Consider the following 26281-nt stretch of genomic DNA (forward strand, 5'->3'; position numbering starts at 1 on the left):
GAGTTTCCTAGTCATACCCTTTCAAATTCTGGTGTTTCCAAAAACCTTTCCTCAAAGTTAAGCATAGTCTGGACCATCTGCTCAATTCCTTGACATTAGCTCAAATCTCAAGGTGTTTCTGAAACATTTGGAATCAATTCTGGAAAGAGCATGTGCTTCAGATTTGGCTCCAAATTTTCAAGCATGGTGGATACATATCCCTGGACTCTTTAAAAAGATTGGCTGGAAAAATATCTGTTATGGGTAGGACACGTCCAAGGAATCCTGTCTATGGGAGAAACATGGAACAGTTGACCTGTCTATGGTATCTGACCCCACAGCTATTCATCCTGAATCCTAGTGGTAAGTCCCTCTAAAGCTGAAGTACTATAGCCAAAGTTTAGCAAAGTTTTGAAACAGCACAATGAATAACAGCACATTATTCAACAAAATTTGGAAGGGTCAGTTTGGAATCTACATTGATTTGAGACTGTGGTTGAATCTGACAATGAATGAGCCCTCAGCTTGGACTTTTTGGGGGAGGGGGGAGTAGCTGGTTCTTAACTGGAATTATGTATTATTATAATCAGGCTCCCAAATCCTATTGTGTTGACAGAGACATTGTTTCCATCTCTTCAACATTAGCTTTTATTAGCCTTGTTATACCCAGCTAAAGGTCCAGTATGAAATGTGCATGTCTGTGGTTAGGAAGGGTGGGGGGTAGAGGAAAACAGTCCTGGGAAGGCTTGGCTGTCACAAGATGGTCCTTAATGCCCGGGGCTGTGCAAAGTGTGTTTTCTATAAAATAACAGAACTCCTTCTGGTATGGATTATCTTGATCTGAAAGTAGAATTCTTGCTATATTGCTTCTCTGTAGCTCTGTTACTACTAACACTGGTCATTAATGTATTACTGTAATTACAGAGTGAGATTTCTATTTCCAAGATTATACAAAAATGGCAGCTATTAATTGGGCTATTAGAAAACAGGAAGTTCTGGTAAGTTCTTATAAGAACTACTCTGCCTACTATCCTTTCACTATTCTCTTAACTGATAATTTCCATCTTCACAAGTTAGCCCACTTTCACCTCAAACGTTCAAGCATCTGCCAACTTGAATTGGGGTGGATGACATCATCACAAACTATGCCACTGAGGTGTTCCTATATGTCCCTACGATTGTACCAAAAACAACAGCGCACACATGGACACTAGGGATGTGCACAGAACCAGTTTGGATGAGAGATCAGGAGAAGAGGTTGTTAAGCTCCCACTTTAACTCTGAGAGAAGAAATGACTTTCAGAGACTACAATTAAGGACATTTGCTACAGGACAATGTTGCAAACTGGTAATAGAATCAGAGTACAGAGTATGAGGGACCCAAATACCATCTAGTCCAACTTCTGCTATTAAAAAGATTGCCTTCTTAATTAACCAGCATTCCTTTGCAATCTGGTCTGGACTACAGTATGCCATTTTTGGAAGGGTGGTATATAAATCAATTAAGTAAGTAAGCAAATAGCTAGCTAGCTAGCTAGCAAGCAAGCAACAGGTGCATGATTTTAAAATGCAAAGCAAAAGCTCCTGATGATTCAAGTAAGCAAGACATGAGTGGTAGAGGAAAGGCAATCCACACAATCACTCGCAGATTACAACAGGGGAAAATATCTTAATAACTTCAGTATATGATCAGCCAAACCTAATGGCTTCTAAAGGAAATTTTATTGAGGTACAATTTTGCGCCATCCAGTATCCTTTCTCCCAGTTTGGCTAAGCAGGGTGTGTGGACGGGGTGGGGGGACCAAAAATAACATGCTGAAGAGTGGAAGGATCATTCTTGATACTTACTGGCTATAACTGAGTCCTCAAAATAGAAATAACATATTCAAGGACTGTTTCTTTGACAACAACTGTTAGATATCTGATACAGCACAACAGATGTCCCTCTCCCAATGGGAGCTAGAGGAGTTAAACCAAACAGCCTTTGAGGTCTTGAATGAACCAGCAGAGAAAAATGATCAAGGATAATTTAGCACGGAGTGCATGTTTTTCTTAGCATGACCACTCTGACCTCTCAATCTTTGTTCTGAAAGGAAGCCTATGCAATATTGTTATGCACTCTCCTTGCTTTCCTGAGTGGTGGGAAGTTCCAGCGGTGCAGTGCTTCTCAGATTTTGGTTTCATCACAAGGAGAGATTACTGGAGACTTGTGGAGTCTTTTAAATATTTGGTTTGTTTACATACAGAGAAAGTGCCCCAACTTACAAACAGGTTGAGGTCATGCAGACAAGTGAAAACTGTTCTATCCAGGTTTGGGAGTTGTGTGTGCTCCCAGGTTTTGCTTCTGTGTGTGCAAACAACTAGGTTGGAGGAGGAAGAAGTGATTGTGTGGAAGAAAGGTAGGAGGAAGAGCTGTCCACACAATCACTTCTCCCTGCTCCTACCTAGTTTGCACACACAGAACCAAAAACTGGGAGCACAGACAGCTCCCAAACCAGAGCAGAACACAGTTTTCGCTTGAGTGAATGACTTTGTTGTGTTCCAAAAGTTTGTTAAGTTGGATGTTCATATCTCAGAACACGTAGAGGCTGTTCTCATGAGCAGCCAAGATAGGGCTAAGGAAGCCCAACCCAGGCATGGCTGTCCGTGAGAATTGCTGGGAGCCGTATGGCTCCCAGCATCACCTTGGCACCTGACTGGGGTATGAAGCCCGGCTATGAAATGAGTAAGTGCTCCCTTAACCCTGTTTAACTGACCATGTGTCAGCACTGGCTGCCTTCAGCCAGTGCTGAGACACTGACAGGCATCCACCTGTCACCGGGGGGATACTCACAATGCACTGTGCACTCGTGTGGTGCATTGTGGGATTTCTAGGGGCCAGGACAACACACCCCGGTTCCTGCAATTCTGCACTGCCTGGGGCAGCAGCTGATCATCTGGGCATGTGATCTGCATGCCCAGCAACTGGGACCCGGTCATCTGTATGGGAGGTAAGCTTCTGTAGCCTTGCTTCTCATGCCCCCTCCTGCCCGGGTCCATGATCGTGAGAAACGGCTCATATAGTTCCCAAGAGTGATGACTTGTTTGCATGTGTGGGTTGGAGTTTTAAAGTTGGGGACTTCCTTAATATTATAATATAATATAATATAATATAATATAATATAATATAATATAATATAATATAATATAATATAATATTTACTGTATTTAATTGATTTCTATACCGCCTTCTAAAAATGGCTCAGGGCGGTTCACACAGAGAAATAACAAATAAATAAGATAAACAAAATGGAACCCTGTCCCCAAAGGGCTCACGATCTAAAAAGAAACATAAGATAGACACCAGCAACAGTCACTGGAAGTACTGTGCTGGGGGTGGATAGGGCCAGTTACTCTCCCCCTGCTAAATAAAGAGAATCACCACATTAAAAGGTGCCTCTTTGCCAAGTTAGAAGGGTGATGCAATGACTGCCTTCAGACGTAACATGGAACCATGGGTTCAATGGACTCGCCATTCTGTGCCCTTCTCCCCCACTCTCCCATCTGCTTTTAGACATTTGGGAGACCTGCCTCTCTGCAGTCAGCAAGACTACAGAGAGGTGAGGGAGCTGGCTGTGCAGGTTTATTTCCCTCAACTCCAGTTCCATGGAGCTGAAACTACTGTGCCAGTGTTCAGATGTAATGCTGGTGCTGCAGAATCAGAGGTAAGGGCGACGAAACTCCACTCTGTCCAAAGGTTCAGAGTGGAATTTGGGAAGGGAAACCATGGGTCCCTTCTCGCCCTATCCAATTTCTATTTGGGTACAAGGCGGCAGTGGAAAACTTTAGCTGCTACCCGAGGACTAAGAAGGGTTGTATGAGAGTTAACAAACTGAGACTTAATCCAGCCAAGACAAAAGTGGCCAGTAAGAAAGCTAATCTGAGAATGGGTATTCAGTCTGTCCTCTGAACAGGGCGGGCACTAGGGTTTTTATGGCTCTAGGCAAAGTTTGATTTTGGTGGTGCTCCTCACCTCCACAACTGAGAAGTGCCGAACCCTGGTTTTAACTTAAACTTTGCAGGCTGCTTATTTGAGAAGTTGAATGATCAGCCTAAGTTGAATGATCACCCTACGTGGATGCCCAGTGAATGACTAGCCCATGCTGGTTTGGGCATACAGTGGGAAAAAGCTTCCAGACTACTATTAACGCTTAAGAAATGAAAAGATGCTACTGTTAATTTGAAAATCCCATCTGAGACCATTTGTTTTTGGAAATGAATGCTGAGGCAGGCAGTTAATATTCAAGATATGTTAAGCGGATGTACAGGGAAGGTACAGCGGTGTGAATAGCTGGATCCCCTAGGGATTGAGAAGGTGGGGGTGGTAATTCTTGAATCCCTGGCCCTTTGTTTCAGATCTTAGATGGAAATAGAACATATATACCAATGAATGGAATATCAGGTTGCCAAGATGTAGGGAAGAGGAGATATGCGACTTGTTTTGCTGACTATTAGGTTTGTTCTGGGGAAGGAGAGTTGTATAGATTATAACTTGCAATACTTTAGATGTTAAAACAATAATTTCTGAACCTTCTTTTCAGGTGCAGGACGTCTACTAGGCCATCCAGAGGAAGAAATTTTGATGGTGACTATGTAAGATTTGGGCCTTGAGGTGGGGGATGAAAGAGGAATGTATCTCGCTTGGCTTGTTGCCAATGTGCACCCCTGGGTTGTTTCTTGCATCCTGGTTCTTCTCTTCTTATTGTTCTTTCGCTGGCTTTCTTTCTAGACCATTTACATCCGTCTCCTGCACTCCTCTTCAGTTGAAGGTAGTGAATAATGCTGACAACATTTGCAGACTGTTGACAGCAAATGAACTCAGAAGTGCAATGTTGAAGCTAAACTTAGTAATGCAAAAATATGTAACTGGATAAACAAACTGGAAACAAGAAAGTTACTTTTCTAAAAGTGGGATGCCTTAAAGCTGAAAAGACAAAAGACAAACCATAACATATTTTGTTTATGCCACATCAGTTTTGCTTCTACAAAGCATACTTTATGGGGGGGGGGGGGAAGGACCTGTAATAATTTTTTCCAGGAACAACACACATTTACGTACAATTCATTGGGGCTATTCACACAACAGTGCAGGCAGGTGGTGGGGCAAGCGGGGCGGGGGGAGGCAGGGTTCAAGCTATCTTCCCCCAGACAATCGCAATTTCTCCTTGTCCCTTTGGCATGCAAGCCATACACCCACACGACCTACGCTGCCAGGAGCAGCATGGATCAACAGAGTCCGGGACTCATTTTCCCTGCCTCTGGATATTCTACAAGGCACTGTGCACCCGTCTCTGTGTCTCCTTAGCTCTGTGGAGCTGAGGAGACACATGATCCTAGCAGCCGGGTTAATGGAGCGCTTTGTCCCTTAACCTCAGCTAAGAGCCAGGCTTAGGAGTGGAGATAGGCTGGGTGGGAGTGCCGGCATCCACGCGGATCCTGGCACTCCACACTAGGCTGCTTGTGAAAACAGCCTCATTGTGTGGCAATAGGAAACACAACATTGTCTCTTTTCCTGCTCTTAAAGAGACATGACCCCTTTGTGAGGAACTGAGACATATTGTGTGTGTGTGTGTGTGTAGGGGTGTGTGTGTGTAGGGGGGTGTATGGAGATATTGCATCAAGCAAACATGCAATCAAACATATTGAAGGAGATAAGCAAAATAGCACTCGAGGCAATGGTTTCCAAAATTTAATTTTTGAATAAACACTTTACATTTTGCAGACTTGCAATAAGTTGCTGTTACTACTTGCCTGTTGTTACTGTTATGCACTTCATTGGTTTCTTTTTCAACTAGATCACAGTACCTATCTGCAAAACTATTGAAGATGTTCTTTTAAAAATGTGTAAGCAAATTTTGATCGTTGGTATTGGATCAGGTTTGTGTGTTTTTTAACCACTCCTCAGCAGTAGTGGCCATACAGGCAGGATGAGCAGGAGGTGGTAAATGAGCCACAGGTATGACTCGTTTACCACCCCTCTGCCCCGCATGTACAGGCCGCTAACAGCTTCTCAGGATATTTCTGTACATAATACCATTCTTCAATTTAGAGACAACAAAACAATGTTGGATACACTTGCACCAGTCTTATGGGTAGAAAGAAATGGCTATGTCAGGATCACACATCTGGAACACGCTATGTCTGTCTGGGCCAGGTGTCACAAAACACTATCATACCTCTCAGGTTCTCCTGCATTTCAAGAATAGCAAGACACTGTGGAGTGTTGACTGATGGGTCTTGGAATGGAAATGCTTGCCTTCAGATTCCTTCTTCCTTTGGACATGTTTAGGGCTGTGGTTACACAGGGTCTGTGGGACAGACACCCCCCCCCGAGAAATTTCAGCACATTCCCTGAACATTCTACATTTGTTTAACAAGTGGTTCTAGTAAGAACTAATCTGCCTACTTTCCTTTCACTATCCCACAACTGGACTGAATTTGGTCCAAATCAGTTAGGAAGTTCACAAGTTAGTCTACTTGTGCCTCAAATGTTCATACGTCCGCCACCATCTTGAACTGGGGTGGATTACATTATTACAAATGACACTACTTATGTGTCCCTACAACTGTACCCAATTTAGTTCATTTTGGTCCAGGCATTGAGAAGTTGGTGGGGGGGCACACACACACACGGATGGACACACTGACGGACTTATGGAATGCTGGGTAATCTCATAAGCTTACTGGAAAGTACGCTAAAAAGAATCTACCCCTTTGACCTGTGGAGATATAAAGAAAAGCTTTCAGGAAGTGTTCTGCCTCTCACTAAGATGTAATACTGGTGTTATGGCTGCTGGCCATCCATCCATTTTGTTAAGCAGATTACTGATAAATAGCTCTAAGGATGCCTGGATGGTTTTTCCTTAATGGGAGCTAATGGTTGGGAGATATCCAGAGATTTTTTGGAATGTTTGGAAAGTCATCAGAGCTTGCAGAGCTTCCCCACTCCCAAATGAAGAGGAGAGACTGTGTGAAGTAGGTGTGTGTGTATGAAGAAACAGTAGTTTTGCAAGTTTCGGAGACTGAATCAGAGAGAGGGAGGCAAAAGCTGAGGTACAAAAGGTGTCCATTTTTTGGATATCTAATGTGAAGTGGCTGATCTGCTGCCTTGTAGAAATGCAGTGGCATTGGAAGTCCTAACATCTCTGTTAGAACTGTGCATCACACTGGCCATTAGATTTACTTGTATTAATGTTCTGCAATTTCCCCAAATCCCTACCCTCAGGGCATTTCCAGAGGCATGCAAATTGCTGAAATTCATTCCTGTCCCACTGCATGTGCAGGTGCAAAGGTAATGGGAAAACCTGTGCAGTGCAGTGCAGTGCAGCTTTTTGGCATATCTGTGGTCACCTTGCTCTAGAAGTCAGCCCTTTGTTTTGATATTGTGCACAAGGACATTTTGTTCCTTAAAGATTCAGGGATTCACTCAACAGAGTCCAAATACATTACTCTTTTCTGATTCCGATTCTCTTTGCAGGCACTGATGGCTTTGTAGTTTTGAAGTGAAGAGACAGAAGTGGATGTTGCTGTGACCTCCGGTGGCCAAGGGATGGTGACGGGCAAGAGTGACGAATGGATGCCAAGTTCCAGAGGTCTTATAAGAATGTCTCAACCTGCTCACTCAGCCTCCTTTCAGGTCACTTTTCTGTTGCTGCTTTTGCACTGGGACATACTCAGCTGGGCCATGCCTGCTGCTCCAGATTACTTGCAGCGTGGCTGGCAAAGGCTCCTAGAGGAAGGGGAGAGCTGTGCGGAATGTCGCTTGGAAGAATGTCCCACACCACGGGGCTGCCTTTCTGGGGTGGTGCTGGATGCTTGTGACTGCTGTTGGGAGTGTGCCAATCTGGAGGGACAGATATGTGACTTAGACAATACCAACCACTTCTATGGCAAGTGTGGGGACCACTTAGAGTGCCGTCTCGATGCTGGAGATCTTCGACATGGCGAGGTTCCCGAGCCTCAGTGTACTTGCCTTTCCAGCCAGGCTCTCTGTGGTTCTGATGGCAAAACCTATGCACAAATCTGCAAATTCCAAGAGATGCAAAACTCATATCCAGAGGCTAATCTCACCGTGGCCCACAAAGGACCCTGTGAATCAGGTAAAGTATACCAGATTCTTTCCACACGTGGTCAGAAACTATAAGTAGCTGATGAATTGGAAAAGGTGTATGGAAAACTGTTAATGGTACAGAGAAAATGAATGGGAAACCATTAGTTCATCATTCGTATAGTCCAAGAACAAGTGAGCATCTGGTGAATTAAACAGATGGACTGCTTTAAACTGGAAAAGAAAAGTGTAGAATGTACCTCTTCTCCCCACAATCCTTAAACAGCTTGTGTGATTCTTTTCTAAGGGATGCAGTGATCATGATGAGAAGCTGAGGGCTTTTCAAAAGGGTTAAATATCTGATAATAAAGGATCTGTGGTTGTTAGCACATCCATATAATACAATCTTGAGTGCTTATGATGAACCTAGATATTTGTTTTTCTCAAAGACAGAGGGCCAATTTGCACTAGCAATATCAACATATGAAGTTGCTCTACACTAAGTCAGACCATTGGAAAAAGGAAAGATAGTGCCGTCAAGTCAGTGTCGAGTCCTGGCGACCAGAGAGCCATGTGGTTTTCTTGGTAGCATACAGGAGGGGTTTACTCAGGCCTGTCCTTAGGGCTTGGCAAGCAGGGCGACTGCCCCTGGCCTCACTCTTTTACCCCGCATTAGAATTAACTGGAAGGGGGCCCTGCACTGGCTGATTTGCCCCAGGCCCCGCACCCTGCCAGGGCTCTCTAAGGACAGCCCTGGGTTTACCATTGCCTCCTCACGCGCAGTGTGAGATGATGCCTTTCAGCACCTTCCTATAGTGCTGCTGCCTGATATAGGTGTTTCCCATAGTCTGGGAAACATACCAGCAGGGATTCAAATTGACAGCCCCTTGCTCCCTAGGCACGTTGACATCTCGCTCAGTATTGTCTGCACTAATGGCAGTAGCTCTCCAGGATTTCAGACAGGACTCTTTCTCAGCCCTACCTAGCAGAGGCGTAACTAGGGAAAACGGCACCCGGGGCAAGCACTGAAATTGCGCCCCTCCCCCCCGCCGCCCCCCCCATACATCTGACTGACACACATGTTTCAGAAAACTTTTATTTTAAAAATTTAAAAAATTACAAAAATTACCAAAAATTTCAAAATGCACTGCATACTTAGGTTTTTCCTCACAACAACCCTGTGAAGTTGGCTTGTATCTCAAACATCAGAATTATGATGCAATGATGATTATTATGATTATGATGCCCCTCCCTCACGCCCTGGTTCTGTTCCTGACTTTCCCTTGTGAGTGGACTGTATTTTAACAAAACGAAAGCCAAGGACTCCAAAGTAATTCGAGGGACTAGGGTGATAGTGCTAAAGACTCCTTATTCTCCCGCTGTTAAAGAAAGACTCCCCTTTTCCAAAAACGCGCGCTATTTACACCAGAAAAGGTTTCAAATGTAGGGGGAAGCATTTATGCATTGTTTTATGTTACGATTTCAAAGTTAGAAAAATTATAAAAGGGCCATTTTAGAGAAGATATGCACTGCCTTAGTTGCAAATCCTGCTTTTTTGAGATTCCCTGCAATTGAATAAAGCAATAATATACACCTTTGCTATTTAAATTGGTTGGAGAGTATTTATGACAATAAAAAATGAAATGGCATTTCAGATGCAACATTGGTTGCCTAAGACCACTCAGATTTAACTAATCTTCATCACATTGACAAAAAGAGCAATTAAAATTAAAATCCATGACTAAAACCAAACCACTTTGGGGTTGTTTTTCATGAAAGGTGGTATATAAATTTAACAATAAATGTTTAGAAGTATATACTTTTACCCCCTGCCCAACCTACAATTAATTCCAGCTTATTTTCAAAGGGCTTCTAGTTTTATTTACAAATTGCTTGGCAGCACCAATGTTTAAGTAATCGCTAATTGCTCCTAATTATAGCTTTACTTATTGTTAAATTTATATACCACCTTTCATTAAAACATTCTCTGTTCATCTGATTTTCAGTCTGGTTAATTAAATCGGTGGAGGTTTAGACTTTCCTGATGGGCTGAAACAGCTAATCCATTTTGATGATGACATATAATTAAATTAGCTTGCATTACATAGTGAAAAAGTCCAGGAAGGGAGAGATGGGGGGATGTGGAACCCAAGGTTCCACATCCCCCATCTCCCCCTCCCTGAACCTTTTCAGTTAAAATGTGGTTAGATTATAGGGGAGGAAGGACTTGAATGAGAAAAAAGGGGAACTGGTTCAGGCGTTCAGGAAGTTGTTCAGAAGAGGGAGTTGTTCAGGAAGTTTGCTCTGGTGCGTGTCCTCCTCTCGACGCATGCGCGACTGGTGGCGGGGTGGCGGGGCGCGCCGGGGAGTGAGAGTCAGAGACTTGGACTACGAAGACGCCGCGGCGCCCAGTGCTGGATGAGCAATGCCAATGGTGGGGGGGCCACCGGGACCGGGGGAGGGGGACTGCTCTGCAAAAAATAAAAATCAAATCAAAAAAATTTTTTTCCCGGCAAATCGGCGGGGGCACTTTTTGGCACCCCCTGCCAAGTGGCGCCCGGGGCACGTGCCCCCCCTATAGTTACGCCTATGCTACCTAGATGTACTATTGAATCTGGGACTTTTGTGCTCTTCCACTAAGCTGCAGCCCTGGCCTTGCCAGTGGTTTCCAAATTACACATTTCATAAGACAGCAACGTTAGAAGGCAGGCAAAACCGAGTCTTGGAGAGAAGGGCTGTAAAGGCACTTTTGTTTATAGGAAACACATTGGTGTAGGTTAGGAAGCATTAAAAAGCAACGAAGGACACTGGAGCACGAGGTTTTTGGGACACCTTGTTTCTGATTTGGACCCAGTCCTACTCATTAAACCTGAGTGGCGGCCAGAATGGCCATGTCAGTCCTATTAGGTCAACAGGAAAGGGGTGAGAAAAGGGGGAACCAATAGCACTTGCTGCTGAGTGGATGTTCAAGGCTGGATTCCCATGAGGTCATTCTCTAATCACAAGATCATTGTTAAAAATCTCTTTTTGGAACTGGTTCCAAAGAGCCCGGCATGCTTTCAGCTTCTTGGCCACCATTTCAATGGCAAGCCTCACAGATCCCTTTCCCTTTCCCGGGCTTTTATTCTCTTCCCTCCCCTTCATACTGTTTAGTCACAATAGTCCACGTCTACCTTCCCTTCCGCTGCTCTGCTGCTCCTATAACGAAATAAAATGGGTACAAGTCGAGTTTCTGTAGCTAGAACAAACAGGGTCATTAAGCAAATATGTGGCATAATTTATTCTGCTATCAAAATGTGTAGTCTTTTTTAATAAACCCTGCATGAGAGAGCTCTTCTTAGTCATACTGAGGACACAGACTACCTGGGTGTTGGTGCTATTACTCCCATGGCAGATGCATGGATCTTGCCTGCTGCAAAGTATTCACAGGACAGCAGAGCTTGACAAGTCTGAGGGCCAAACTAGATATTACTCTGCGTTCGCCGGCCACTAAAAACAGCAGCTGCATATTGAATCCGTCCTTAGTAATATCTACCACAACAGCAATTAAGGGACTGTTCTGTGACTGCCTGGTTCAAGTCTTGCCTCTGCCATGAACTCATTAAGCAGCTTAAGCACTTCCTTTCAACTTCAGCATCCTCCCCGCCATCTGCAATATGGGGATAATCAGTATTTCCCTATAGTGTAATTTGGGTTACACCTTAGTAATATATACAAAGTGTTCTGAACACTCAGAAGCATTATATAAAGCCTTAGTCAATATTATGATGACTTCCCATATCGCTCCCCTGCCACATCTCCCAGCAGCAGCAAATTGTATGGACTGGGGCAGGGAAACATGAGATATCATGACGTCATGGCATAAGGTGAGTTGCAGTAGATGTTATTTAGTCAGTGGCGGGGAGGGACTAGATGTGTGAGTGCTGTTTAGAGTAATATCTTGATTGGTCCTGAAAAGAAAGGGATATAGGGAGTCTGAAACTGTAGAAGGATCCACGGAGGAAGGTGGGTAGTGGATGTAATTGGGGTATGACATGGGAAGGCACACAGGGGCGGGGGGGGGGGATTGTGGGAGCTAAACAAATTCCTCCTGTTTACCTCACATTGTTGCAGAACCTTCAAACCTCAACAAAGGAGGAAAAGAGGAGAATTTGGAAGCTTTAAATCAAACCGGCACATAGACTGATTAGCAGCTGCCACAAGGGCGTCATGTTTCCCCAGCAACTGGGGAGCAGCAGTGACATCCCTGGGAAGCACTTCATTTAAATGACTGCAGCAAAGCACCGACCACCGTTTAGGGGCCAAGGGATCCTCTAGTCCACAGATATGCTTGCTGGGATGGGAACATCTTGTAGCTAACAGCTGCTGTTGGGCACAGCAAAGTCTTAAAGGGTCTTGCTTTTTGTGCTGAAAGGAAGTAGGGAATTGTGCAACAATTGTGTTACACAGCGTGCTGCAATTATTATTGTTGTTAGCTGCTGACATCCAGACTAACACTGTGCTGGCGCTGGGGGGGGGGTGGCAATTGCTGTCCTGATGCTTACTCTGTGTCCCAAAAACATGTTCCTGAGGGTTGCGTGACTGCAACTCAGGTTGAGAAAGAAGGGGAGACTGGTGAAAATTACTCCCGCACTGAATGGAACCAGTGCATCATTAGTCTGGATGGCAGCCATTGTTCCTTTATAAAGTTCCAAAAATTGCTAGGATCTGTCTGTTTAAAAATTAAAAAAACAATGCAGGCCCTGACAGCCTAGAGATAAATATCACACTGTGTGTAAAAAGATTGCCTGGGAGATCCACTACAGGAGGTCTCAGCTGGACTGTGGTGGGAGGACTTATTTTGGTACAACAACAAAAACAACAAATATTTATATACCGCTTTTCAACAAATGTTTCCAAAGCAGTTTACACAGAGAAGAACAAACAAACAAATAAATAAGATGGATCCCTGTCTCCATACAAATATGTATCTTCAGATACAAGCATGCCAGAGAGTAATTCCTTCTCCTCAGATTTTTTGTTTTTGTTTTTGTTTTCCCTAGAGCCCCGCATCATGTCTCCTCCTTATGACATCTGGAACATCACTGGGCAAGATGTGATCTTTGGTTGTGAGGTCTTTGCATACCCCATGGCATCCATCGAATGGAGGAAAGAAGGACTGGACATGCTGCTTCCAGGAGATGACCCGCATATCTCAGTACAGGTGAGCCGTAGCTAGCTATCATTCAGGATAGTAGTGATTTGTGTATATGAATAGTGTTTGAAGATAGATCTTGTTCAGGACTTTTTCTGGGAGGGGGGGAGGAGACTGGTAATCCTATACCCCCTTATCTGGTAGTAATCCTGATTGAATTAAATGGGATTGGCTCAATCTGAAGGGAACATAGGAACATAGGCAGCTGCCATATACTGAGTCAGACCATTAGTCTATCTAGCTCAGTATTGTCTTCACAGACTGGCAGCGGCTTCTCCAAGGTTGCAGGTAGGAATCTCTCTCAGCCCTATCTTAGAGATGCCAGGGAGGGAACTTGGAACCTAGATGCTCTTCCCAGAGTGGCTCCATCCCCTGAGGGGAATATCTTACAGGGATATCTTACAGGGCTCACACATCAAGTCTCCCATTCATATGCAACCAGGGCAGACCTTGCTTAGCTAAGGGGACAAGTCATGCTTGCTACCACAAGACCAGCTCTCCTCTCCTCTTGCCCCTCCCCTGCTCTGGATGCCCATGATTTCTTGTCTCTCCCTCTTACTCAGCTCCTTGAGAGGCCTAGTATTCTGTACCTCCTTTTAACTCGTGCCTCCCCTAATTAGGATGGAATGGAGTCTATCCTTTTCTTCCTGTCACGTATGCTGTTGTCTTAGGTCTCCTGACTGCTATTGATCTATCTATCTATCTATCTATCTATCTATCTATCTATCTATCTATCTTCCTAAAGCAGGGCTGTACAACCTCAGCCCTCCAGCTGTAGTCAGACTACAGTTCACATAATGCCCAGCCACTGTGGCCAATAGTCAGGGAAGATGGGAGTAGTAACCCAACAACTGTCAGAACCCACCTTGAGGAGTCTTCTGAGCCCGATGTCAAGGGGCCCCAAGAGTCAGTAGCAGACTAGGGGGATGAGGATTGGGAGACATTAGCACCTGCGGAGGCCACAGAACTCCCCTCAGAGCAAGCCCCAAAAGAAGACTCTTTTCCAAGGGCTTCCCAGGGCCACTCAGTCCCCCCCACCCCAGGAGGACACTGAGGAACTACCACCTCCAACTTCAGCCAGCCCCTCCGAGGAAACACCTCGCTCCACAGCCACCCACATCCCTCCAAGTCCAGTCAAGAGCAGTCCATGAAGTGTGGCCACAGTCCCCCAGACCCGTCAGGAGTCAGGACCCCTGTTTGGACCCCCCCCCCGACACGGCCACATATCCATGAGGAACTCATCCAATGGTGCAGGAATGCTTGCCTCACCACTAGAATGCAACTAACTAAGGGGTCTCCTTGGGAGGAGAAACAACAGCTGGATTCCTCATGAGTAAGGACCGTTTGCTCTCAGTCTCCAGGAACAGGGCTTTCTTTTCCTAACAGCTTTTAGGTAACTTTCTTTCATGGCCTGGTTGCTGGCAGCAATTGCTCAAACAGGTCTGAACCTGGTGAGTTCTCATGCCAGCTGGAGTCCAGGACTCCTGCATTCCTGCTTCTGCCTGACCTAGATGATCTTACCCTGATACTCTGCCCAAGTGACCACTGAATTGGGACTCTTGTCTGTGGAACCTTCCTGGGACTTCCACTCCTGGGGGGATCAACTCCTCTGCCAACCCTGCAGAACTGCCACCTACAGATAGGTGAACACTTCTGTGTTTCATGCACAACCACCACCACTGGAGGGTCAAAGTTGTGCAGCCCTGATTTAAAGCATTTACCTCACTTTTTTCCTCTCCTGGAGGTCCCCAAAGTTGCTCATAACATAATATCGCAACAATAATAGACCAAAATCATAACATTAAAACAGCCAGTTAGAGAATTAATCATAAATCACGCAGAGGAATCCAAGCAAAAATTAATCAGAGAACAATAAGAAGTTCTGGTAGGAACTAATCTACCTACTTTCCTTTCACTATAATCTCAATTGATAATTACCATCTTCACAAGTTAGACCACTTCAGCCTTAAATGTTCACATGTCCACCATCTTGAATTGGGGTAGATATCATCACAAACTATGCCATTGAGATATCCCTATGTGTCACTCACAACAACTGTACCAAATTTGGTTCAGGTCAGTTAGGCAGTCCACAAATTAGCCCACATGTGCCTCAACCTTTCATGTGTCTGTCATCTTGAATCAGGGTGGATGACATCATTACAAACTCTGCCGTTGATGTATCCCTATGTGTCCCTACAACTGTACCAAATTTGGTCAAAATTAGCTCCCACTTGGGGCTCAACCATTCACGTGTCCGCCATCTTTAATCATGGTGGATGACATAATCACAAACTATGCCATTGAGGTGTTCCTATGTGTCCCTACTGCTGTAGCAAATTTGGTTCGTATCAGTTAGGCAGTTCACAAGTTAGCCCACTTGCGCCTTAAATGTTTATGCATCTGCCATCTTGAATTGGGGTGGATGACATCATCACAAACTACGCCGTTGAGGTCTCCCTATGTGTCCCTACAGCTTTACCCAATTTGGTTAATTGGTCCAGGAATTGTGAAGTTGATAGGGACACACACACACACACACACACACACACACACACACACAATGCTGAATGATCTCATAAGCTTACTTTCCTTAAGGAAAGTAGGCTAAAAAAGCTTGCTGGAATCTAATCATTTTAAAACTGTCAATGAAACACCTGTAGGAAGGGAGCTGACCTCACCTCACATGGCAGAGTTCCACATGGTGGGTGCCACCACAGAAAAGGCCCCTCGCACTTGTCACTGCTAACTGTGCTTTGGAAGGCAAGGAGAAATGCACAAGGGTGTCACCAGATGACATCAGTGGAAAGACAGATTTATATGAAAGACGGGTGCACTTTGGACTTAAGCCTAAAATGTACTGTTGTGTTTTCCATCTGAATTTCTCTATAGACACAGGATAACTAGTTGATTTCTCCCGATGACCTTCCACATCCTCGTTCTCTAGAGGACTTCTCAATGTTGCTGAAAATATAGCAGCATCACCATGACTACTCTCTTTCTCACTCTTTTTGTTTGTTACTGTAAAGTTCAGCTATTCTCTCATTTTTACTGCTCCTCTTTGTGGGGTGTAATCACACATATTCACAATGGCAATTCTGAATAATGTGCATATACTATGGATAACTCTAACAAAGAAGGCTCTCCACACTAACATCTGAAGGGTTAATGGACTTGGAGCTCCTGCCTAAAATAGAACTTGAAAGGCTGTAGGGCAGGAACTGTTCTACCCTTCCATTTAGAGGGTGTGTAAGGAAGTCCTGGGAAGCCTTTATAGAAACTACAAATCTGTATTATTATATAGAGTGTTTGGGTGGGGCAGAAATATATGTCACTGCCAGATTAAGAGTCTATGATCGCTCCATATCATGAACAAGATAAGGGCGGGTAGTGGGGAAAGTAGTGAAATGCTTGTGAGAGCATCTTCCAATTAGATCCAATGTCAGTAGTGTGCACTTGATTGCATTTTGTTCCTGTGCCACATATCAATTGTTCCTTTGAGAACAGATGCCACAAGCACACTGAAGCTGGTCCAAGGAAGCAGATGCAGGAATGAAAGTGAACTGCCACTCGGAATAGCTTTCCTTCAGGGAATAGCTAATAATCTCCAGAGAGGACTACCATTGTCTGAGTTAATTAAAAACAGTTTTGGTGAAACACTAGAGAATAAATTACATAGAAAAATATTTAAAGGGTGGTTGGGTATTGAACCACAAAAGACCACCAAGGTCCTTAATACATAATACACTGCTAAATCGCCCTTTACACATAGGACTTTGGGATAGTATCTGGACACATGAAATTAATCAGCATCTCAGGAGAAGCCTCAGCTCAAGGATAGGTTTTTACCAACAAATCTGAAAAACCTCTTGACTGTGGCTAATATCCTAATGAAATACACATAGAAGGAGGCTTTGCAGTAGGGATGTGCAGAACCGATCCAATCATGAACTGGACCGCCATGAATTGGGCCAGTTGGAGCAGTTTGATTACAAACTGCTTTGAACCGGTACGAGCTGGTTTGTTGAACCGGCTGGCCCAGCCGATTGGTGCAACTGAACCAGTTCACATACCCATGGTTCAGAATGTGTGTGTGTGTGTGTGTATGTATATGTATGTGTGTGTGTGTGTGTGTGTGTGTGTGTGTGCCACAATAGAACATCATCCTAAATTATTTTTTAAAAGGTTTTGTAAATTGTGGACGATGCAAGTCATTTCATGGTACTAGAGAAAGACATTCTGGTCTGGTAGCTCCAGGTCTTCACACTCACTTCAATTTCAGAGGATGAATACAACTGAGGGAAGCCCGGGCAGGTGCGCAGCTGGGGGAGTCAGTCATGTGACTTGCCTCTGGGCCCCCCAGAAGGCAGTGGCCCCCAGACAACTGTCTCCCCTTGCCCGATTATAGTTATGCCCCTGCTGCCGCCTGAGGCAACTGCTGAACCCACCTCATGGAAAGCCTACCCCTGATATAGCCTTCAATAAACTCAGAAACCAGTATAATGGGACTCAGGGCAATTGGAGTGGGGTTTTTGCATTCCTTGTATATAGCTTCTTGACTCATTCCCTCAGCCGCACAGTCCCTGTCCTCCTGACTCCACAGATCCCCTTTTCTCCTCTCATCTTGTAGTATTCCAGGCCCTGCCAGGACATTACAAATTCTGGAATCTGTTTCCATTCTGTGTTGCTATTAGATAAGCAAGTAAATAAATAGCTAATTCATAGCAGGGTTGGGGGTTTTTTTTAATGCAGTGCTTCATGAATTTGTGCCCATTGATTAGGCAACATCACTTTTTTTCTGGATGTGGTTCAGTGCTCTGAGCTGCTGGAAGAAGGAAATCCAAGGTTTATGCATTCTCTTTCAGAGATGGGCTTCTTGTATCCTGTTTACAAAGGAGACCAAGAAACAAGAAGATAGTTTGTGGGCAGTTTCCAGTCCTCTCTAACTTATGCATGAAAGAAAAAGAAAATACCACAGATTGTTACATTTCAAAGAATCTGGATTGTTTTCCACACTGGAAAAAAGGAAATTGGTCTGGTATTTCACAACAGACCAAGGTGTCCTAGTGTGTCCCCAAGTATAAAATATGCATGCTCTATGTGAAGTATGTGCGTGCATATAAAAAGCTCAAAAGTGAGCAAGCCACATGTATTATCATGAATGTGTATCTGAATACAAGCAAATAGGCCCTTAGAATTTTAGCTTAAAGCAAGAACAAAGGATAAGGCAGAACCAACAGTTTCTACATATGTACAGATATGACAGAATGAGGCCAATTGTTTGCCTGGGCTACTCGAATTAAGGAAATAGAGAAGAGGTGTAAACTACAGGTGGAAAAATAGAAGGAGAAAAAAACATGGCAAGCAAAACAGTATGAGTTGGATGATTAAATTATCAAGGAAGTTGTGGAGGTTTTCTCAGGTAAAGTATTCAAAATAATTAATTAAGAACAGAAAGGTGAGACAGTCTTGGACTTTGAAGATGTATGACAGGTGTGCAGCTTTCTAACCAAAAGGATGGCAAATGAAATAAGCATATTTTGGAGACAGCACTGATCGAGGACATTTGTTTGTACTAAATGAGAAATATTGTTTAGAGGTCATATTAGTGCTTCATCTGAATAGGAGAGCAAAGGAATTTTTATTCTTGACTTATTGTAGCCTAGCTCATGACATAATGCTAATCCATGTTATACTATTGGAATGAGTCTAAGAGAACCATGGGCTCATGGGCTTCCCCCTACGCTATCACACACAAAGGAAGGAGAATGAAAACTGCCCCTTTCGTCTACAACAAACCACAGTTCTGTGTTGCATATGAACTTGAGGATTGAAACTTGTTAATTGACTAGCATTTTCAAACCAGGATCAAACTCTGCTTTGATATCCTACTTGGTTCTAACTGTAGTTAGTTAACAGAACCTAGTTCCCCAAGTCCATATACAGTGGTCCCTCGACTTACGAAGCACTCGACATCCGAAGATTTCGACATACGAACGACAAAAAATACCGGAAGTCGTTGCCGGTTTAGATGCGGCTTCCTCGACCTACGAATTTTTAGATGCGGTTTCCTCGACTTACGAGTGTTCCGGACCTCCGTGGATGCGCTTTTCGACTTACGAAAATTCCGACCTACGAACGTGCGTTCAGATCGGATTATCTTCGTAAGTCGAGGGACCACTGTATAACACAGGATTGAAGTTTGTTCTAAAGTGAAAGCAAAAGTGTTTGCCAACGTCTGAGATTTTCCTGTAGCAATTGATTTGTGCTTTCTGGACGATCCAGCTAGCTCCCCAGATGAGACTGGATTAATTTGCAAAGACTAGCCAGCAACACATTAAGAAAGAGGTTTAGGGTTTTTTTTGGTGGTGGTTCTTGCTATCTTATTTCATTGACTCTAGTTTAGGGGAGGACCTCAGAAATATGAGGTGACCAGCTGGCTCCAGATCCAAGCTGTGCGGGTGACGGATGAGGGAACATACCGCTGCTTCGCAAGGAACACAGTTGGGCAAGTGGCAGCTCTTGCCAGCCTTATGGTTCTCACACCTGGTAAGTGGCATCCCCCCCCCGCCAGAAGAACAAATCCTTTGCACTGTCAGGTGTGCAACTTTGCACTTTGCACTGGTGTGGCCCTTCCACACCAGACACTTTCCCCTGTGCTCACTAACTCCAGTAGATTCCCCTTGGTTTGTTGTCGCTTTCACCTTCCAAGCTATTCAGCTTCAGATGTCAGTTCTACACAACAATTGTGTTGTGTCTCACATATTTATTTACTCAGAATATTTGTATCCCACTGTTCAACATCACAAACCATAGGGCTGCCCTCCAAAATAGCAGCTCCCCTAGTTCAACCTACCTTGTACCCTGGCACCAAACATCATTGTCAACCAATTCTGCAGAACAGGGCCTGAGAAATCACAGAGTGACGATGTGAGGTTTGCCATTTTTTGCAGCACATGTGGGTTTCTTGTCATGTTTTGTTCCTTTCGAAGGCTGCAATCTAATGAAGAGTTAAGCAGTACCATGCTAGAAATCTCCTGAAGCTTCCAGATTCTAGTTCTGCTTTCTATTTTTATCCACTAGGCCATGATGTCCCTCTTTAGTAATTAATTTTAAAAAGCTATAAATATCAGTTAATATAATTCAGCAAATATTAGATAGATGATGCTCATGTCATTAGTGCTTAGCAGATTTATTGATTCAGTTAAAAGCAACACAGACAACTAAAAATATTGACAGCTCTCCTAGCTAAACTACTTGGGAAAGGCATATAGAGCATCTACTGCCTTGTTACCACAACTGATTGTATATTATTGTGTTGGAAGCTAATGTTCCTAGCCAAATGTCCCTGGAAATTAAAAACAGGTGGTGAAGAACAAAAACCCTTTACAAGGACTAACAGTTTGTGTGCCTTGAACTTTCAGATCAACTGAACATGACCAAATTGATGCTACCCAAGATGACCAACCTGGGACTGGATGATTATGTGGAGAGTGATGAGTCATATGACTATTACTGACAGTGCATATGGTGGGGGATCAGACGGAGTGCAAGGACATTTGCATCCTTTCCCATTTGATGAGCACCTGCCTCCTCATCTACTGCAGCCCCCAACATACAGGATAACCAAGACTGAACCTTTGTGCTGGACTGCAGGAAGCTAGCAGAAAACCTTCTAGGAACAATTATGATATCAACTGATTTTGTTTGGGGTAGATAAATATATTTAATCATCCAATCCATTCCTATGCTGATTGGAGAGCAAACAATGAGGAGGGGGAAACCATTATATTTAGCTGAACTTAGAGCAAGTGGACATTAAAAGGTACTTTGATCAACCTTCAGAGAAGTGCAGTTTCTTGGACCTGATGCACCACAGTGCCATAAATCTGCTTTTTTTCTAATGCATTTGCTCCTCTGAGCCTGAGATTCCAGCTAGGCAGTTTGATGGTCATAGCACAGACATAGCAAAATTACAAAGTTATGAGTCCCTTTCTTTTAATTAATACCTTAAAGCAGGCCTGCTCAACTTCAGCCCTCCTGCAGATGTTGGCCTACTACTCCCATAATCCCTGGCTATTGGCCCCTGTGGCTGGGGCTTATGGGAGTTGTAGTCCAAAAACAGCTGGGGGGCCTAAGTTGAGCAGGCCTGCCTTAAAGCCACTATGAACTCTTGTAACACATTGGGGCTATTCACACGACCGCATGGGTGGGCATTGGGGGAGGCAGGGTTCAACCTACCTTCCGCCAGACAATCAATCTTTTCCCCTTCAGCATGTGAACCGTGCCCCTCCATGACCCACGCTGCCAGGAGCAGTGCAGATCACTATCTGCACTGTTCCCGGCAGCATGGATCAACAGAGGCTGGGACTCATTTTCCCAGCCTCTGAATACCCCACAAGGCACTGTATGATGAGCCTTGGGGGATTCCCCCATCAGATGGGCGCTCTAGGCACCCATCTCGGTGTCGCCTTGGGCTCTGTGGAGCCCAAAGGGACTCATGAGCCCAGCAGCCAACTCATGAGTCCAGCAGCAGCCTGGCTCTTAGCCCAGCGGCTAAGAGCCAGGCTTAGGAGTGGGATTCGGCTGGGCAGGAGCACTGGGATCCACGCGGGTCCTGGCACTCCACACAAGCAGCCTACCCCAGGCTAGGCTGCCCTAGCTAGCAGAGGCTAGGCGCTCGTCAGAACAGCCTCACAGGCTAGGTTGGCCTGTGTATATAAAAAGCCTTGATTGGCCTAATGTGTGAACGAGACTAGATTAGAATACCCAAAGGAGGAAACTCCCTGAAGAGCTTGGGAGTGGAGTTCAATATCCATTCTCCAGGTTGTGACAAAAAACATATGTGGATGGGATGAGGAGAACAGGACATCACTCTGAGAGACCTGTGTTTTCACAATTTTCAGCACTTTTGTTTCCTCACTGTGGGAAAGGAAGACTGGTGTCTCTCAAAACTATATCTCACAGACTGTAGCATGTATAGGAACATCTGTGAGTTTCTCCATAGGCCAAATTGTTAACTGTGGATATAAGTGGATTCCAGTCTGGCAGGATAACAGACATTCCAGGCTGGTGCTTCTGTTATATAAACTTTTCAAAACAAGTTCTTTCCTCTCAAAGTCTGAAGGTCTGAGTTAGACTTATCCCTCGTGGAAAAAATCCCCTGTAGTATCATTTCCTTCCAGACATGAAGTACAGAAGTCATTCAGACATGAAAACATCATAGAATCATGACATTTTAGAATTGGAGGGGTCCTAAGAGGTCTTCTGCTCCATCTCTCTTCTCAGTGCAGGAAACTGCTATATTCCCAAAAGATAGTTGTTCAGCCTCCGTTTGAAAACCATTAGAGAAGGAAATCCCACCTTTGTGTGGGGCAGACTGTTCCACTGTTGAATAGCTTTTGCAGTTAGGTAATTCTTCCCTCTGACTAGCCTAAATTGGCATTTCAACCCATTAGTTTTAGTCCTGCCCTCAGGAGCGACAGAGAACAAGTTTATTCCTTCTATATGATGGTTCTTCGGCTATCTGAGGATAGGTATCATATCTCCTCTATGTTCTCTCTTATTCAACTAAACATACTAAGTTCCTTTAAGTGCTCTTCAAAGGGTTTGGTTTCCAGACCCTTTGCTACCCTCTCTGAACCCATTCCAAACATTTAGCAATGTTTTTCTTAAAATGCAGTGCCCAGAACTGGACAAAGTGGCCGCTTTCACACGTAACGTGGAACCACAGGTCCAGTGGCCCCACAGTTCCGCTCTACCCTCCTGCTGCTCTCCTGTCCAAATTCAGTCACAACGGAGAGTGATTTCTCTACAGTCAGACTGTAGAGAGGATGGGGAACTTGCTCTGTTGGCTTCCTTCTTGACTGAAGAACAGCCTGCATAGCCAATCACGGCCAGAGCTGAGAGAGGAGCTTCCTCCCTCAACTCCGGTCGAAGGGGATGCAGCCTGCAGTTCCGCATTCAGATGCAATGCAGGCTGCATCAATACTCACAACCCGAGGGTTCAGCTTGAAGTCAGAAAACTGAAACCTCAGGTACGTCAGCATGCAGAATCACATTTGCACACATTCACACATAATGCTTGGGGAACCTCTGGCCCATGTTATGTTCAAATGCAGCCAGTATTTCAAGTGGGGTCTGACCATCTTCAAGAAAACCCTGAAATAGAATGAACATGAGTAAATGCACACAAGTGGTTTATCACATTTTATTGCTATCAGTGGACAATGGATTGAATTCAGAACTACCTAGTGCTGTTAATGCACCTCAGCTTGGTGAGGCACACACATCTGTGAAAAATGAAGAGTCAGAGACTTCTTCAAGCCTAGTAGGGAACAGACACCTCCATTACTGGCAACATGGATAGACTTGCAGAGAAATGCTTCCAGAATGGCTAAGAAATGTAAAATTACCCTATGCCTGGCAACTGAGTCTTGCTTGGTCAACAAAGGTCATGTTTTCGTGATGAGAATGACTGTGGTTAAAGAGTTTACTGCGATCAGCAAGCACCATGCTCTCTTTCAGAGCACATCATAAGAACCTGGTATTTCAAAGCTATCTCAGTTAAATCATTGAGGTTAACCAGCATTAACCAGAATAGATAATCAGATTGGATCCTTGTTATCTATCCCAGTTAAATGCTGGTTAACCTCAGCAATTTAACCAGGATAGCCTGGAAATTCTGGGTATTCATAGCATTCTTTGTATGACTGCATGGGGCTCACTGATCACTGTTAACTCTTTAACTGTGACTGTTCTCATTGAGAATGTGGCCAAAGTGGTATATCCTATCTGCTGGTCTCTGGACTCTCAGCTTGGCCTCCTGCTTCCCCACTCAGAAGGCCTTGCTTTCTCTGGATTGTCACTTTTATCTGTTCCAGTCACTCTCCATATTTCCAGTTCTCTTTCCTCCACCCAACTTTTCCCATTCCTTCCAGACTCCAAATTGTCGTCTTAGCTGCAACTTGAATCACATTATATTTTGTTACAGCATTCTTGTCCAAGCCCTTGGCTGTCTAGCCACATTAAAAGCTACAATGCTGTTGCAGGGTGGGAAAAACAGGATTTTACAAAGTGCTAATGAACCAACCCACCAACCAAAAAACAGTGTTTTAATTTTATTTTCCCCACTGTGTTTTGTTTTCAAAGGGCCTTTCATGTTTCATTAAAAAGCATGAATTCCAAATTATATATGCGTTTTTATGTTGATCGTCACAGCTTAGATCTTTAGGCAATACTATGGTTTCTGGGTGCCTCCATCAGGAACAAAGTCATATACTCATTTTGAAGAATTGTTGGGTAGTCTGTTGCTAAACCATATTCGTAACAAACAAGAGAAGAACAGAATGGTCTCTTGATAGGATCCTTATGGGTTCCTTTGATTCTTGGAAACAGATTGTTTCCAAATCTGTGAGCAATTTATCAATTTAGAAATGGGTCTCAGAGCATCTGACACATAAACACTACATACATGCTGTGAGACTAGGAGACTCAAAGTGACACATGATGGACATTGCTCTTTTTTGCTAAGTGTAATGTGTGTGAGCAACACACTCAGCCATAGCAGGCAAAGGCCCTGTTCACACAACATGGTGTGTACAGTGAACACATGAAGGGGAGGGTGAGATCATGCCCGCTGTCAGCACTGCATCATGGACAGGATGTGTCAGAGTCTCTGAGGTCAGGTCTAGGAGAGCCCAGCAGAGAACCATGGGAGGGCATCAGAAAACAAGCCAGGTGTATACCCTATAACAAAGAGTCAATGCCAATCAGGAAGCAGAATCAGAAAACAAACCATAAGTCAAAGACAAAGCCAGGGGTCAAAAGGCCAAGCAGACAGACAAGAACCAGGAACAAAAGAGAAGTCAAACCCAGGATAGACCCAGAATCAAGAAACACACCAAGACCAAACAGACCTTGAAACTGAGGCAAAACCTGAGCCCAGCCAGGAAGTCTTTATACCCTTCCTGTCCTGAAAGGAACCATTGCATTGCTTGGCTGGGCAAAAAGCTGCAAAAGGCTAATTCACATACCCTGTGGAACTGTCTGGGCAGGTTCACATGACTGACAGAATCTCTGGTAAGCATTAAATCCTAGATTCCCATGGTGCACACACTCCCAATTTCTGGTCATGTGAACCTGTGGAAAAATAGTGATGTCAGGTTGGCAATGGCACTGCACCAGCTCATCTACCTGGGATCAATAGCTGTCGTTCAGATTTATGATTCACAATCCCAGATAGATGTCAGGTTGGTGCAGTGCCAGCCCAACGTTGCTGCTTTCCCTAGGTTTACACAACCAGAAATTGGGAACACATATACTGCAGGAATCTAGGATTTAATGCTTATCATAGATTCTATGGGTTGGTTCACACAATTGAAACAATTGAAACAATGCCTGCATACCAGCAAATCTGAGATCTCTGAGTTGTGCAATCTTCTCCTGAGGAGCATGCTGTGTGAACTCAGGATTTCTTTACCAATCCCAGATTCACATTGCAACCGAACAACATTTAACTGAGATAATTAATCTTAGATCTTAACTTGGATTGTCAATCCTGGTTAAATGTCGGGTTTTTGTGGCGCAAATCTGGGATGGATGAAAATGACTGAGTTCACATGACATATTCTGTGGGAGCAAGCATGACCCAGATCTCAAATTTGCCAGAAAGTGGACATAATTTTGATAGTGTGAATGTAGATGTTTTTACCTTGAGGTTGTAATAACAAAAGACTGAAAGGGAATCATCCCCAAATACCTCTTTGTTGCTCTGTCAAAGAGAAGGAAACTGGCAAAGTAGATCCCCACATTGAAACCACTCTATAGGGAAGCAACAAACTCCCTTTTGCAAGAGAAATAGCATGAGTGAATAGATAAGTAAGTGCAAGATAAGCGCAATGACTCCCTACCCCACTGTCAACAGCTAATGAGCTGGCAAATGACTAGGAGGAGGTAAACTCATTAAAACTCAGGAAATTTATCTTGCACCTGAAGAGAGACATCTCCTGTCCAGATAAAGC

General features: G+C 44.2%; 2 protein-coding genes and 1 long non-coding RNA gene across 6 annotated transcripts in view; 2 read left to right on the plus strand and 1 right to left on the minus strand.

Moving 5' to 3' along the window:
* SFXN3 (sideroflexin 3) overlaps positions 1–4825 on the plus strand; it is a 104752-nt gene extending 99927 nt beyond the window's left edge. For 2 of the 3 annotated variants that reach the window (XR_008318881.1, XR_008318880.1), the window contains exons 11-12: positions 904–977; positions 4560–4825. The gene's annotated coding sequence lies outside the window, so the exon portion shown is untranslated. The remainder of the gene's footprint in view (positions 1–903; positions 978–4559) is intronic. The other variant, XR_008318879.1, reaches the window with a different exon arrangement.
* KAZALD1 (Kazal type serine peptidase inhibitor domain 1) lies at positions 4598–21082 on the plus strand. 2 transcript variants are annotated; one of them, XM_053306224.1, is made up of 6 exons: positions 4598–4611; positions 5814–5862; positions 7496–8117; positions 13108–13268; positions 19661–19808; positions 20684–21082. In XM_053306224.1, the coding sequence occupies exons 3-6, from the start codon at positions 7568–7570 to the stop codon at positions 20776–20778; spliced, it is 954 nt and encodes a 317-aa protein (XP_053162199.1). In that variant the 5' UTR covers positions 4598–4611; positions 5814–5862; positions 7496–7567; the 3' UTR covers positions 20779–21082. The 2 variants fall into 2 exon arrangements, with proteins under 2 accessions (XP_053162199.1, XP_053162200.1); XM_053306225.1 differs by lacking the exons at positions 4598–4611; positions 5814–5862 and having other exon boundaries at positions 7336–8117.
* The window catches only part of LOC128349619 (uncharacterized), a 60112-nt gene continuing 51826 nt past the window's right edge, over positions 17996–26281 (minus strand). Inside the window, exons 2-3 of the long non-coding RNA XR_008318883.1 lie at positions 20116–20259; positions 17996–18142 (exon numbers count right to left, since the gene is read on the minus strand). This is a non-coding gene — a long non-coding RNA (uncharacterized LOC128349619). The remainder of the gene's footprint in view (positions 18143–20115; positions 20260–26281) is intronic.

This window comes from Hemicordylus capensis, chromosome 3, assembly GCF_027244095.1.
Source record: "Hemicordylus capensis ecotype Gifberg chromosome 3, rHemCap1.1.pri, whole genome shotgun sequence".
NCBI lineage: Eukaryota > Metazoa > Chordata > Lepidosauria > Squamata > Cordylidae > Hemicordylus > Hemicordylus capensis.